The sequence below is a fragment of the Aquarana catesbeiana genome, linkage group LG03 (genome assembly GCF_042186555.1).
Source record: "Aquarana catesbeiana isolate 2022-GZ linkage group LG03, ASM4218655v1, whole genome shotgun sequence".
Taxonomy (NCBI): Eukaryota; Metazoa; Chordata; class Amphibia; order Anura; family Ranidae; genus Aquarana; species Aquarana catesbeiana.
In genome coordinates this window covers 268,722,829-268,739,750 of record NC_133326.1, presented here as the reverse complement: position 1 = coordinate 268,739,750, position 16,922 = coordinate 268,722,829, and the positions used below count along the sequence as shown (strand labels likewise).

Sequence of the window (16,922 nt, the reverse complement as noted above, 5' to 3'; positions counted from 1 at the left end):
ATTGACTGCACTGATGGACATTGATAGGCTGCACTAATGGGCACTGATGAGGCTGCACTGATGTGCACTGATTGACTGCACTGATAGGCATTGATAGGCTGCACTAATGGGCACTGATGAGGCTGCACTGATGTGCACTGATTGACTGCACTGATAGACATTGACAGGCTGCACTAATGGGCACTGATGAGGCTGCACTGATGTGCACTGATTGACTGCACTGATAGGCATTGATAGGCTGCACTAATGGGCACTGATGAGGCTGCACTAATGTGCACTGATTGACTGCACTGATAGGCATGGATAGGCTGCACTAATGGGCACTGATGAGGCTGCACTGATGTGCACTGATTGACTGCACTGATAGGCATTGATAGGCTGCACTAATGGGCACTGATGAGGCTGCACTGGTGTACACTGATTGACTGCACTGATAGGCATTGATAGGCTGCCCTGATGGGCACTGATGAGGTGGCACGGATGGGCACTGATAGATGGCACTGATAGGCATAACTGATGGGACTGCACTGATCATCAGTGCCCTGATTATCTGTGTAAATGTCCCGTCACAATGGCCAGTTACCAGCTCTCCTCACACTGTGACAGGGCATGAGGAAAGGAATGCCGATAACAGCAAGTTTGTTTACCTGTGATTGGCCCTTTCCTGGTATCTGTGATGAGCTGTTTCTAAAGGACACAGAAATCACAGAGTGTGCCAAATGCATGCCCCAAGGGGCTTGCAGGGGACATGGTTCTGGGAGGACGTCCATGGACACCCTTCCAAAACAAGAGAGCCGCACTGTAGCCATTTTTTGGCTATAGTGCAGACATGAAATGGTTTGGGTCATGATGGACCAAATGAACTATTTCCATTACTAATAGCGTACAGGTAGCTGCTGTCAGCAGTGTATAAACTGTATGTAGCATCACCATACTTTGTGTTCTGACCTCAGTATGAGGACTTCCCACCTTGCTCCCAGAATAAAATCAAGTCGGGCAAAATGCAGCTCAGCCATTCACAGAAGTGCTTGTATTTAACCAGTGATCACATTGCTTCCTCTGATTGGCTGATTTAGAAAGACAGATTAATGACATCACAATCTGCACCTCAGCCAGTTAGAGGTTTCCTTGTATGCATTCAAAAAATACAAAGCTTCCTGTGAATAGCTGAGCAGTGATCTTGTTCTGGGATCAGGGTGGGAAGTCCCTGTAGCACTGGCAGAACATTATATACTGTGTATATAGCTTGTTGCAGATTGTTTGAGCCAGCTTGTCCAAAATGAACTATTTAAAGTGACGACAATGCTGGAGTTAGACTATACCTGAAGGTCCATACCTGGGCTGGAGGAGGATCAAAAGCATTGCATGCATGACCATGGTTGCAATGCAAACTTCAAAGCAGGGTAAAAAAACTCAATAAATTCATATTTTTGCTTTTGCAAATTGGGTGCATTTATTATTATTTGCAAAAGAGGGAATTCTCCTTTATTATTAAAAAAAGCAAAAGCAAATAAAGTACTATAGACGGTATACATAAAAAAAAAAACAGAACACCTTCCTAAAGCCTGGGTGTGGAGAAGATCCCTCGTAGAGTGCAGCGCCCACCTGGTCAGGAGCGGAGCACACAGGTCTCCCCGTGCTGTGAGTGGCTGTGTAGCCCGCTGTGACGTCAGTGAGCGCGCAGTTCAGGCTTGCAGATCTTTAATAAAGCAGCGTGAGATGGTCGGGGAGTAAAGTGAGAGGAGAGGAGAGCTGTGCGCGGTGTCACCTCCGCTCCGTCTACTATCCCAGCCAGGCAGAGCCATGTATAGCAGGCACAGCACCGACACCATGGACACCTCCAGGACCAGTCTACTCGTGTGTTCCCTTCTCTGTACCGTCCATCTCATCAGTGCAGCCAGACCGGGGAAACAGCAACACCGGAGCTGCCCCGACCCGTGTGTGTGTGAGCAGGACGGCCTGGTCATGAGGGTGGACTGCTCCGACCGGGGGCTCAACACACTGCCCACCAACCTCAGCATCTTCACCACCTACCTGTAAGTCACCCTGGGTATACCCACCACTCTACTAGACAGGAGGGGAGATAGGTGTGGGCAGGTAGGTGACCCCAGGATGTCACTTCTGGGAGGAAACATCCTGACATTAGAGGTGACTAGAATAGAGTTCTGGGATTACTAGTATTATTATATTATGAACATCAGTGGTGACCAATACATGTCTGATGTCTGCATCCATAAGGTGTAGATCGCTCTTCTTACTAGTTTTTTTCTTTCTTTCGTTTTTCTCTTCAGTTCTTTCATTCTTTTTTTCTTATCTTTAGGATGTACATTGTCTGTATTGATACGGTAGACCTTTCTTTCTTTCTTTCTTTCTTTCTTTCTTTCTTTCTTTCTTTCTTTCTTTCTTTCTTTCTTTCTTTCTTTCTTTTTTCTCCCAATTTTATCCCTTTTCCTTCCTTTCTTTATGATGTCCATTGCCTGCATTGCAAAGGTTTATCTTTCTTTTTTTGCTTCCTTCCTTCTCTTTCTCTCCTTCCTTCCTTCCTTCCTTCCTTCCTTCCTTCCTTCCTTCCTTCCTTCCTTCCTTCTCTCTCTCTCTTTCTCTCTCTTTCTTTTCTCCTCTTCCATCCTTAGTTCATGCTTTCCTTCTTTTCTTTCTTTTCTCTTCTTCATTCCTTCTTTCATGCTTTCCTTCCATTGTTTAGCATTGCTAAGGTTTATCTTTCTTTCTTGCTTCCTTCAATCTCTCTCTTTCTCTCCTTCTTTCTTTCCTTCTCTTTTTCTCTTTCTCTCTCCTTCCTTCCTTCCTTCCTTCCTTCCTTCCTTCCTTCCTTCCTTCTCTCTCTATCTCTCTCTCTCTCCTTCTCTCCATTTCTATCTTTTCTCTTCTCCTTCCTTCTCTCATTCTTTCCTTCCTTTCTTTAAGGTGTCCTCTGCCTGCATTGCTAAGGTTTATCGTTCTTTCTGACTTCCTTCCTTCTCTCTCCTTCCTTCCTTCCTTCCTTTCTTCCTTCCTTCCTTCCTTCCTTCCTTCTCTCCCTTTCTACCCTTTCTCTTCTTCCTTCCTTATTTCCTTCCTTCCTTCCTTTCTTTAAGGTGTTCACTGTCTGCATTGCTAAGGTTTATCTTTTTTTACTTCCTTTATTCTCTCTTTCTTTTTCCTCTCCCCTTTCCTTTCCTTTCCTTTCCTTTCCTTTCCTTTCCTTTCCTTTCCTTTCCTTTCCTTTCCTTTCCTTTCCTTTCCTTTCCTCTCCTTTCCTTTCCTTTCCTTTCCTATCCTATCCTATCCTTTCTTTATCTTTCTTTTCTTCCTTCCTTCTTTAATTATTTCCTTCCTTTCTTTAAGATGTCTACTGTCTGCATTGTATTCTTTATTTATTCTCTCTTCCCCTCTCTCTCTCTTTCTTTCTTTTCTTCCTTCCTTCCTTCCTTCCTTCCTTCCTTCCTTCCTTCCTTCCTTCCTTCCTTCCTTCCTTCCTTCCTTCCTTCCTTCCTTCCTTCCTTCTTCTTTCTTTCTTTCTTTCTTTCTTTCTTTCTTTCTTTCTTTCTTTCTTTCTTTCTTTCTTTCTTTCTTTCTTTCTTTCTCTCTCTCTCTCTCTCTCTCTCTCTCTCTCTCTCTCTCTCTATATATATATTTAGTTTGTCCCATAATTTATATATTATTGCAACTTAAATTTAAACAATAGCAGAGACCTGTTTTTTTTCTTCAAAAGTTGTTATCAGGAGTTTCTTGCTATAAACACATTAAAGAGCTGCTTATATGTATCTAGTCTGTGCTGTATATAGCATATATGTATAGTATGCACTGTATATAACACTATATGTATATGTGTATAGTCTATGTACATAGTAAAAAAGATGCCATGGCTTCTATACATGTGGCATGGGTGATGTTGGTGCCTATGTATCCATGGCTTGGTTGGAGGAAGCACTTGTCCTGGATTCTCATAGTGACACTGGGCACTGTGAGGTTGATTTACTAAGGATTTAGAGAATGCTCATCCATCCAGATTCACGTCAATCATACAATCATGTACAGATTAAATAAGTAAACAGGGATTTTCCTTTTTATGGTTTGGATAAATAAATGGAATCTTCAAACAATTTATTTAGTTTAGTAAATCCGTCTCAATTTGTCAATGTTGTATACCATTCATAAACAGTGTTGGCAGTAGCTGGTGATTTCTACTTCAAATTAAGCAACTTCTAAAATAAAATATGGTAGTGAACTTGTTATATGCTGAGAGCTTATCATTAGATTTTAAGTTGGTTAGTTTACACATGTCTGTACACTGCAGAAAATGTGTGTGCCCTTACCCATGCAGATGATGATGTTCAATAGCATTGTAGTATGTGTTTGGATGGATACACGTGCATTTGTATGCCCCAGTGAGAAAGTGATGGGCATCCAGCGATACTTAGCACTGACACCAAAGGCAATATTATAAATCAAGAGGGCTTATTTACTGCACAACAGCTGCCCAGCTCTAAGACAGGGATCACAGACCAGAACCGAAAGGAGTGTGTGATCAAACCAGGAACCACAGAGTGTGACTACAGGAGCAGTCTTGTTGTAAATCAGGGATCAGTCAGTGAGATCAGAAGAATACTGGTGCTCTGGGGATGAGCCAGATAAATCAGATAGTCACATGAAATAGCAGTAACTAGGTAAGTTACTAAACTGGGGTCAAGTTCAGTAGCAGCCCCCCTGCGTAAATAAACAGCCCATGTCCCAAATCCTGCTGCAAGGAATCTCTTTTGTTTTTTACGTTTTTTTATTTTTTTATTTTTAACATTCTTTGTAAAGGTAGCTGGCAAGAATTGAGCACAGAGTTGAGCAGTAGATCTGCCAGCTTATGACCATTTGGCAGCGATTTACTATATATATTTTAGTTATGTGCCTTTTATCAAAGAAGGGAACAAGTTATTGAGATCCCAGACAGATTTCCAAGAAGAGATGTATTATTCTTTAATAGCTTTACCTTTCTTATGCAAGCGCACAGTGCATCTGTTAAAAATTACAGTCGCCTAAAGTAATTGGGAGATCCCTTTATCCAGTGAGATTTCTACATTAGAATTAGGGAAGTCAATGTCAATCGGAAATACATGACTTACATGAAAAAAAGGAGTATCTGATAATGTAAAGAGCACACATTTAAAATATGTCCTATGCAGTATTTAATACCAACAATGAAAACAATGTGATCGCTCCCCCTTTTTTTTTTAGTCAGCGGGGTCATGGCGGTTTAGTGTACAGTAGCTTCAAAACTCCTCCATGGTATAGGGAGTTAAAGCCCGGAGGACTGATATGACAGTGTTTGCTCTAGTAATGTTGATCTAGTGTGAATTTTCACGATGAGCCGCGGTCTTTCCTTGTCAGGACTAATAAAAGTAAGGCAAGGGGAAATATTGATTACAGTTGCAAAAAGTTTATCTCTACCTTTGGTTTATGAGACACGTCTTTGAAGTGTGCGAGTAATCTTTAACTGGGGAAGGAAAACAAAGAATAAAATCAAGGCTCTGTGCAAGTGTGCTGTAGTATTTACAAAGTAGAAATGTTGCAGGCAGCCTCATTCATAGAGTACAGGTGTACAGTGTGCAGCCTTGTGAAGTCATTACTTAGTGCTGGTCACTCACATCAGTCACTCAGAAGACATGCTGGTAGATTGTCTTCTGTCTAAATTGGCCTGTGAGTTAGGGACCTTTGATTGTAAGCTCCTTGAGGGTAGAGACTGATGTGAATGTACAATGTATATGTAAAGCGATGCGTAAATTGATGGCGCTTTATAAGTACTTTAAATAATAATAATAATTAGTCAGATGGTCAGATAACTTCAGACATTGGTTGTCGGAATTTCCGACAACAAAAATTTGAGAGCTAGTTCTCAAATTTTCCGACAACAAAATCCGTTTTCGGAAATTCCGATCGTGTGTACACAATTCCGACGCACAAAGTTCCACACATGCTTGGAATCAAGCAGAAGAGCTGCACTGGCTATTGAACTTCACCGTGTTTTTGACGGTCGGCAACATTTGTGCGACCGTGTGTATGCAAGACAAGTTTCAGCCAACATCCGTCGGAAATACATCCACAGTTTCGTTGTCGGAAAATCCTATCGTGTGTACATAGCATAAGTGTACTGTCTACCCTCATGTTGTAAAGCGCTGCGCAAACTGTTGGCGCTATATAAATCCCGCATAATAATAATAATAAGTATTTTTGGCCTCAGTAGACTTCAATGGAATGGACCGAAAAACAATGTGCATTTTTTTCCTTAGTAGCTAACTTTTCATTGGCTAAAAATAATTTAAAACTATGCTCAAGCCTGAAATGCCTGCAAAAACATTCAAAAATGGCTGTGCAAACAGCCTGTAAAGAACCCGTGATGCTCGGCCAAAGTGTCAGCATATTATACAATTCTATGTTTCTAGTTATGTGTCACACTGACAGATGGGCAACCAGCTGCGGGGAAACCACAAGTCCCAGCATGCCTTGCTAGTCAAAAGTTTAGTAGTTCGGCTTGGTAGATGTCAAGGTTTGTGGTCCCAGTTGATTGCCTATCACTGGCTACAGAATGAATTCTAATACCTAGACGAGGTGGATGTATATTCCTTGACATTGAGGAATATTTCAGGATCACGGCTTAGACCCAAAAAATAAAGTTCATCATTTATAACCATGCTAATATATGATGTGCATGTACTTTTACCATTGACTTATATAGCTTTCTAGCCAAGATTGTAGGGCAAGGCAAGTTGCAGTGATGATGTTAAAAATGTAGTAACCCATGGTAGGTTAATTGGAGCCTGTCTAAATTGCCGCTAGTATATGAATGTGAGTTAGGGACCTTAGATTGTAAGCTTCTTGAGGGTAGAGACTGATGTGAATGTATGATGTATATGTAAAGCGCTGTGTAAATTGATGGCGCTATATAAGTACCTGAAATAAATAAAATAAATAAATAGCAACCTATTCCTAATTCTCTTCCTACAGTAAACCGAAATCTGATTGGCTGTGGGTTTTTCACACTTTCATCGCTCTTTACTTTGCTTTCCTATGTAAACCCCATAGAGCCAGGCTTCTTCCGTCCAGCATAGATCGGGAACAGTTACAAAAAATGGTGATGTGAGCTTTGACAAGAACGTCTGCAGCATTTTGGGGACAAAAATGAAAATGTATGGCTTAGAAATGTGTTGCAAACCATATTTTGGCCCTTGCTCATCAAATATGACAAAACCCACATTTACAAACACAAATGTTTTCAAAATACTGTTTCTTGTTGTTGTGCTTTGTTACACTCTTGTGCAGATGAATTTGTGGTTTACCAGGCACATTGCTGGGATCATCTGGGAATATCTATTTACATAAGAAAAGTAGAGAAATTGATTTGGTTAGTAAATGAGACTAGATATGATTTCATAAAGGACACATTGGAATAGCACGCCCCACCCATGTGTCTTCAGCACAGGTAGTATATATGGGATAAGCTGGTTCCAATACTAGACCTTGTTTGTGTGTTTACTCTGCATTGCTTGGACCCAAACTAAGTGCAGTACAAGGCTGGGTCACTAACCTTCTACAATTATAACATAATATTATACAATCTTGTTTTCCTTAAAATCTTCTATGTGAAAGGGTAATGCGAGAGCGAAATTATTTTTTTTTTTTTTTTGCTTTTTTTTAAAGTATGGTTGTCTTTATGGCGGCAGGTTGTACATGACATGTACTGTTTTGTTCCATTATGCACACTTTTTGTTAGTTGTATTATTGTTGTATTATTTCATACAGTTCCTGTGGTTTCTGTGCCTGTGAATACATCTCCGCTTTGGGGAAGCTCATTGCTAACATTTAAAGAAGAGCTTTCATCCCTGCCTCTATGCTTGTGTGGTCGCTCCCAACATCCTATTTAAATGTTATGTGTTTATTTTGATGCTCTAATCCCAGAGTCCTGTTTTCTTGTGCGAACAACTTTGAAACCTCCAGATGCACGTTGGCTTGCTGTTGACACAAGTTTATTTAATTTCTGCTTTAAATTCTTCGCCACAGATGAGGTGCTATTAAAGCTGTGCAAGGTTTTCATTTGTTAGCAGAGAAACAACAGGGACTTGAGTAAATATGATACCTTTTTGGCTGGTTCCTTATATTTAGATCAAAGCGTATAAGGCTACTAAGGTGTCTCCTTAGAAATTCTGCTTCACAATTTTATCCTGTTCAACAATGATTGCATTGTCTAAACGGATCTTGCTGTACTGACACATTTAAAAATAAATGGCCCAAGCTTTTTTTTTTTTTTTTTTTTTTTTTTTTTGCGCCTACAGAAGTGTAATAGAATATATTTATTGCTAATGTGTCCTTCTTGGAGAGTAATCTTTTAGGTGTAATCCTGCAGCTTGTACAAATTAATTTTTTGGTGCCTGAAGCAATTTGAGACAAAGTGAATTGCCAAAGATGACAAGAAGCTGACTGGGATTGTAAAGCTTGTTTAAAGTGAAATAATCCTCACAATATACCATCTAGTTTCATGCGTCTTAGTATGATGTGATTTTTTTTTTTCTTTAAAGCCCGTGGACTTCGAAGGTTGTTTATGTTGTAAGAAAACTCTGATGGCTTGATTTGTATTCTTTACTGGGGATTCACTAGCTTCATTCAGAGGATACTGTGGATATTTCCCATACACTACATGTTTTTTTTTTTTTTTTTTTTTCCAGAAGAGGAACCTTGGAAAAAATGTAGCTGTGCTCTGTAGAATTTAGCAGCAAACCCCAAAATAATTTACCTAATTCACAGAGGTGAAATGCAACAGTAGAAATGATTGAGTGCATAGTATGACTTTCAACAAAACAAAAAAAACACAACATTAACCAAAAAAGAAAAAAAAATCACAAAAGCTTCATCTACTTGCATCTACTTGAAGTAATGGAAGCATTGTGCTATTATGCCTTCTACAAACAAATCATCCATAATATGTGACAGTCAACTATTTGGGAAGGTTACATCAATTTATGTTTCGATGCTTTACTGTCAAGTGTCTGTGAATATTATAAGCACGTGACTTCCCATGTAGGTGGAACATTTTGGAAGGATGAAATCACTGATCTTTATAGGCTAAATCAGTAAGGCAATGCAGGAAGCAATGACAATGTGCAAAGTGCAATAACCTATAGCAACAAATAAGATTTAAGTTAACCATGTCAGCAGGCTGGTTACCATTATATGTGCCTATCCTCCTGGCCTTGAACTTTTTTTGTTTTTTATAACCACTTTAACCAGGCACTTTTACCCTCTTGCTGCCCAAGCCAATTTTCAGCTTTCAGCGCTGTCGCACTTTGAACGACAATTGTGTGCTCATGATACATTGGGGGTTATTTACGAAAGGCTAACTACAAGTGCAAAGTGTGGAAATGCAGTCGCTGTAAACCTGAGGGGTAGATCTGAAATGAGGGGAAGCTCTGCTGATTTTATTATCCAATCATGTGCAAGCTAAAATGCTGTTTTTTTTTCCTTGCATGTCCCCCTCGGATCTACAGAGACTGCACTTCCAAGTGCACTTTCCGTGCAATTTCAAGTGCACTTTGCAAAGTGGATTTACCTTTAGTAAATAACCCCCAATGCACCCATATGAAATTTTTATAATTTTTTTTCACACAAATAGAGCTTTCATTTGGTTGTATTTAATGAATCACCACTGAGTTTTTTAATTTTTTGCTAATAAAAAGGGCAAACATTTTGAAAAAAATATTTTTTCTTTGTTTATGTTTTACAACTTTGCACATAAATAATCGTTCTTCAAAAATGTAGGCCAAAATGTTTTCTTCTACATTTCTTTAGTGAAAATAACTCAAATCAGTGTATATTATTTAGTCTGTAGGAAAGTTAGAGTCCACACACTATGACCTATCTATCTATCTATCTATCTATCTATCTATCTATCTATCTATAGATATATCTATCTATATATATATATATATATATATATATATATATATATATATATTTTATTTTTTTAGATTTTTTAAATAAATATATATATATATATATATATATATATATATATATATGTGTGTGTGTGTGTGTGAAAATCAATCGATCCTAAAGTCCTGCTTTCTTGAGACTTGAAAATGCCAGATCAGTACAATTATCTCCCAAATGACCATTTGGGAAAGTAGACAGTCTAAGGCAGGGGTCTCAAACTGGCAGCCCTCCAGCTGTTGCGAAACTACAAGTCCCATGTTGCATTGCAAGGATGACAGTTACAAGCATGACTCCCACAGGCAGAGGCATGATGGGACTTGTAGTTTCGCAACAGCTGGAGGGCCGCCAGTTTGAGACCCCTGGTCTAAGGTATATAGTAAGAGACATTGCGTGTTTTTTGAAGTTGTCATTTTTTTGTCACAATTTTTTGGAAATAAATATAAAAATAATGTTTTTTTTTAAATATTTTATTTTTTTTTAACATACTGTCACCAGCGCAGTACAGTGTAATTAAATAACTGGTGTGGCGGTGACCAGAGACACTGATTGGTGACAGCATGTAGAAATAAAAAATTATAATTTTTTAAAAATCTTTTTTCTTTTTTTCTTTCTTTTTTTACATACTGTGACCACTCTGGAGAGTTGATCAGGATTTTTTTTTTTACATGCTATGATTGCTTATAGCAGTGAATTTCACTGCTATAAGCAAATATTCTTACTGAATGACAGTGTGTGGACACTGTGTATTGTTGTGATTAGCTATGATTGGCCACATATAATTACATGGTACAGATGGGCTGTGATTGAACCTGTCTGGACCATGTGATCACTGTGACCAATCACACCTAGCAACACAATTGTATTTAATGAATGGCATGAAAGACATTCATTGTTTACAACTGTCATGTGATCGGCTGTTATTGGCCACCGCAATCACATGTATGGGCAGCGGACCAGGACAGTTATCAGTCACCAGCTGTGTCTGGTGGACATGGCAGACGACAGATCGCGCCACTGCGTGACCCTGCGTTTTGGGCAGACGTCATATGACGTCCTCCGAGAACAATGGGGTTCCCGCCCGAACGTCAGTTTACAATGGCCTGGGCAGGATGCAGTTAAAGCACAATAATAATAAGTTGTAATCTGATATGTTGGGTTTTAATATATTTTAGTTTTAAAGATTTAATAAACTTCTAAAATGCTCAATCAATTGTTTTCACATTTCTATACACTCTAATGCCCTGTACACACGGTCGGATTTTCCGACGGAAAATGTGTGATAGGACCTTGTTGTCGGAAATTCCGACCGTGTGTAGGCTCCATCACACATTTTCCATCGGATTTTCCGACACACAAAGTTTGAGAGCTTGCTATAAAATTTTCCGACAACAAAATCCGTTGTCGGAATTTCCGATCGTGTGTACACAAATCCGACGCACAAAGTGCCAGGCATGCTCAGAATAAATAAAGAGATGAAAGCTGATGGCTACTGCCCCGTTTATAGTCCCGACGTACGTGTTTTACGTCACCGCGTTCAGAATGATCGGATTTTCCGACAACTTTGTGTGACCGTGTGTATGCAAGACAAGTTTGAGCCAACATCCGTCGGAAAAAATCCTAGGATCTTGTTGTCGGAATGTCCGATCAATGTCCGACCGCGTGTACAGGGGCATAACACACATCTTTCTTATTTTGCATTGAAAACAATGACACTTCGGGGTTGATTTACTAAAGGTAAATAGTCTATTCACTTTGCAAGTGCAAGGGATCTATCCCCAAAGCTTAATGAATGCGGTGAAGCTTTACTTTGCAGATAAAATCCCCAATCACAGTCAGCAGAGTTTCGCTCTATTCACCAAGCTCTGGGGATAATTCCCTTGCAGAGTTCACTTGTACTTGCAAAGTGCACAATTTATTTGCCTTTAGTAAATCAACTCCTTAATTTGCACTTATTGAATGTAATGTTCAGGATAGGCAGTTACATGAAAGCCATAATCAAATCCCACAAAATAGCAATTCTCTGTAAATTTCTCATAGCCTACGTGTGCGGTATCACTGAAATCACATTTGGAATCAGTTTTTTTCTTACTCTTGAATTCACCAGCCCCATCTTGGCTAATTTTAACGCTAAACGTTCTTGTGTATGAATTTATCTAATATGCACTAAGCCTTAACTTGGGTATTTGAATTGCAGATTTTGCTAACTCAATATTACCAATTTGAATAGAACTGTTTGATTTGAAAGAATGCTCCACTATAAAATAAACCATAATAGGTACAGGCAATACAGTGCTGTTTACTGCTACAAAACTCCCTTTCACATGTGGCTTCAGCAGTCATCCAGCAAGTTTAATGTACATACTTCTTGCATTGTAAGTGAGTTCAATAAAAATTATTGCAATATATCAATGTCTTCTCTCCATAATGTTCAGTGGATTAACTTACTTACTTTAAATGGACTTGGGTTTAGAGGAGAAAACCTCCACTTTACTTTCTCATACTGTAAGGAGGCAGAAAAGGTTAGAACGTTGCAGGAACAATGAGATCCAACATTAACGAAATGTGATATTACTTCAAAGAGGGTAAAATAGGAAGTCTCAGTGTGACAGCTATTGTACTGTGCCCACACCTTTTAGCAGCACTTTTCTTCTTGCTACTACATACAAATGCCATTTTACTAGCTGACTAGGCTGCTCTATTTATTTATTTTCTGAGCAAGTGTTTGTGCTCATAGTAAGTCTGGTTGCATAATCATTTACTTTGTAGTATTTTCATGTGCCTGTAGGAGAAAGGAGAGGCTCTGCACTGTTAATCATCATACTAGAGCGGTAGAGATTAATGTTAATGAATGACAGTTTATTGCTCTGTATTTAGTTTATTTATTTATTTTTTATATGGTCTGCGGTACAATAGTAGGATACAGTTTACTTTCTCCACATGCTGCTGAGAGTCATAGTAATAGGGTAAACATGAGTAGACATGGGTGGTGTATTCCTACTAACTGGGGTATAGGGTACACTAGTATTTCTGAGCAAATATAATGACATATAGTGACCTTTTTAGTTATCCCACCTCCACCTAACAATTTAAATGTTACTTTCTCCATCAACTCATCCTCACACAGTTACTACCTTTTGTAACACTTCCCCTTCCCTCTTAGATTGTAAGCTCTCATGAACAAGGCCATCTATCCTATTTTGTAAAGTAAACTGGGCTATATGAATCCTGTATAATAATAATAATAATAATAACCTTTATATCTTGTGCTACTTCTTGTAAAAGTGCACCTGTCTGTCAATACAATATGGTTTTCTTAAAGTGATTCTAAACAATATTTTTTTCTCATTTACAATAAAAAAAGATGTTAAATGGTATTGCACAGAGGGGTCCCCTACCTCCTCTTCCGGAGTTCCCCACCGGCATTCTCCTCTCCATGCCTCCTCAGGAAGCTGGGCACTGAGGGGGCATCTGTGCAGGTGCACTCCTGAGCCTGGCTCTGTGCATCCATAGACACACGGCGCTGCATCACCACGCCCCACACTCCCTATGGCTCCCACTGCAGCCTACGTTATCTGTGAGAAGAGGAAGAGAAAAGAGGGGGGCTGCAGACGGGACAACACAGGTTTGGTTTTGGGGTCAGGTAAGTGTTAGAGAGGGGGGTGGGGGGAAACAAGTATTGATACTTAGACTTTGGAACCACTTTAATAAAAAGGAGACATCTATGACCAGTAGGGAGGCAGGAGGGGATAGATCAGCTCTCATTTTTACCAGGAAGTGTTGGAACTTGAACTTGAACACCATTGGATTTCAGAGTTCCTAAGGTGTCTGTAAAGATATTTGACAGTATACAAACACTCCTTCAGCTTGCTGTATGTTTTATTCATGCAGTCAATCTAGTCTGCTTTACAAACAGACATCTATGTTTGAAAGTGAAATTAAAATTAAATTGAAAAAGGATCCCCCCACCTTTCCACTCTTTTGCTATGTAGCGCTTCCCATTCCATTAAAGTTTTTAAAGTGAACAGAAGGTCTAGAATACCTTTGATGCATAAACTGCTTTTCTGTATCCTGTGGTGGTTAAGCTGGCCATATTTTGATAAACAGAAGTTGATTTTCTTAATATTCTATCCAACAGCAGCTGAAGTCAAGTCCCGCTGTCAGAATACGTTGCCCTGTGGGGGGGGGGGGGGGATTCCTTCATCTACTTTGTGTGGAAGGAGGTATCTGTAAAACCAGTCATGTGCGGCCACTTTTAGTCATGTAACCATATGCCTTGGTACTTGGTAATGTGATCTATGCTGCATCTGTCCCCCACCTCTTCTAAGACTGAGAGCTGAACGATCAAAAACCACTAATCTCTCAGTTCTCTGTCTTCATTGAGTAGAGAGGTGGTGGCTTTCAATCTCTGGCTCTCTGCTCTGCCCTTCCAGCCCTCAATGGAGCGCTGGGCTGTGAAGGGGGTAAGAACGGCTGGCTAAGTTTCCTGCCAACTCACAGGGAGGCTGAGCCAACTGCAGGTCCAGGCATCTGGGGGGATCCTGACTGTAAAGTTGGGATCTTTCCGTAGCCTGTGCTGACTGAGTGATGCCACCCAACAGCAGCTAAAGTCAAGTCCCGCTGTCAGAATACGTTGTGCTGTTGGGGGGGGGGGATTCCTTCATCTACTTTGTGTGGAAGGAGGTATCTGTAAAACCAGTCATGTACGGCCACTTTTAGTCATGTAACCATATGCCTTGGTACTTGGTAATGTGATCTATGCTGCATCTGTCCCCCACCTCTTCTAAGACTGAGAGCTGAGCGATCAAAAACCACTAATGTCTCAGTTCTCTGTCTTCATTGAGCAGAGAGGTGATGGCTTTCAATCTCTGGCTCTCTGCTCTGCCCTTCCAGCCCTCACTGGAGCGCTGGGCTGTGAAGGGGGTAAGAACGGCTTTCTAAGTTTCCTGGCAGTTCACAGGGAGGTTGAGCCAACTGTAGGTCCAGGCAATTGGGGGGATCCTGACTGTAAAGTTGGGATCCTTCCGTAGCCTGTGCTGACTGAGTGATGCCAGCCAACAGCGGGCTTTAGCTTTAATGGTTCACAGGAGAAAGTCTTTGAGTAAATGTGATCACTTTAACACACATTTTTATAAATGTGTTTTAAAACAAAACTCTGGACAGAAATGATGGAGCACATTTCCAAATGCCATTTTGTTACTGTCTACCAAGTACTTCTTTTTTATTAACTGCAGCAACCATTGAAAGATTTCTGTATGATCATCTCAATTCCAAGCTCACTGTACCTTATATCCTGTTAATAGGACTGTGGGCTGCTATGCCATTTTCCTTCCCAACAGCTCTTTTTTAGTGTTAGTATATGAGCGATGGCATAATTACAACACTAGAGAACTAGGGCTGCTTAGACTCTCAGGCTGTCACACCCACCATGAGAGCATAATCTGATGAGCAGGCCAGGAGACTCCTGGGCTGTCTTACACACCAAAAGTTTAACTAGATAGGCCAGAAGACTCCCAATCCTCCCACCCATTAACACCTGCCTTAACTGATTGGCAGCTTATGTAAATGAGCTCCTAAGAACACTGTCAGCGAATAGATAGATGATAGCGCATCAGTAATCCCTCCTCCCTGCCCCCAGGCATGCCTGCACTTTACTAAGATAATATTGTCAAAGGCTTTTAAAATATAATTTTCAATGAAAATAGGTAGGGGGGAAAAATATTGCTAGTTTTTGCTGTTCCTGGGGAAAGAAAGTTTTGATGGGATATTTGAATAAAAGTATTTTGGTGTTGAGCTTTAAAATTGTTGTTTCTGTGCATTGTTTGTAATTATATGTGTATGGTACATGGTATCAGTCGTGGGGCTCAATTCACGAAAGGCTATAACATGTGATATTTAGGTCACATGACACATTTTTCCCAAATATGGCATGCAATACTGAAAATTCACTATCAATTTCTGCAGTATTTATCTCAAAAATCAAAAACATTCTGTAAATACAGCATAAAAAAGCATTAAAGTCAATTTACTAAAGGAAATAAATAAATAAATGCATATGTTAAATAAGTAGTGGTCCAGGCATGCAATATTTAAGGAATGTATGGGCAGCTTGTACCTTTTTGGCTCAGTTCTCTAGATTTTCATACAAGCATATACATCACTTGCTGCATAAACCAATCACTCCAAACATATTACAGTGTATATGCATATCACAATGGTCTAATTCCTTGTTAGAACATATGTCTTATGTAGTGGGAATACTTTGCTTTTTCACAAAAATCTTTGGAGATATCTTTGGCAAAACTTTGAACAAGACAGAAGCATTATTGTAAGTTCTATTACAAAACCCTAATTAAAAAAAATACCACAGAAAGCACAAGAGTTCTCCAGCCATATTAGTAGGCCAAGCATTGTTAGACTTGGAATTTACAGGAGGTATATGAAAAAGGAACTTACTGTAGCGGTCACATCACAGTTTGAAACACACCCCTAAACATCACATTATCTTAATGACGAGGAGATGTTTAGAATCAACTGTAACCGAAATCCAAAAAAGTTGGGACGCTGTGTAATATCTACATAAAAACAGAATGCAACGATTTGTAAATCTCAAAATCTCAAATTTTATAAACAACAGAAAGTAGAAACCAGTTCAAATGTTGAAACTGAGTAAATGTACCATTTTAGGAAAAAAACAAGGTAATTTTGAAATTGATGACAGCAACATATTTAAAACAGTTGGGACATGGCAACAAAAAGCTGGCAAAGTAAGTGGTGCTAACAAGGAAGAGCTGGAATAGTTTTGCAAACTATTTACGCTAATCGGCAACAGGATAGTGATGTGATTGGGTATAAAAAGAGCATGTTAGAGAGTCAGAGTGTCTAAGAAGTAAAGATGGACAGAGGTTCCCCAGTCTGTGAACAATATTCCCCAACGTAAAAATTGCAAAGAC

The 16,922-nt window shown here is 39.6% G+C and overlaps 1 protein-coding gene across 1 annotated transcript in view; it reads left to right on the top strand.

Moving 5' to 3' along the window:
* Window positions 1-1,000: 1,000 nt before the first annotated feature.
* Window positions 1,001-16,922, top strand: part of LGR5 (leucine rich repeat containing G protein-coupled receptor 5) — a 223,604-nt gene continuing 207,682 nt past the window's right edge. The window contains exon 1 of the mRNA XM_073620041.1: window positions 1,001-2,036. Coding sequence (XP_073476142.1) covers window positions 1,804-2,036 — 233 coding nt within the window. The 5' untranslated portion in view covers window positions 1,001-1,803. The remainder of the gene's footprint in view (window positions 2,037-16,922) is intronic.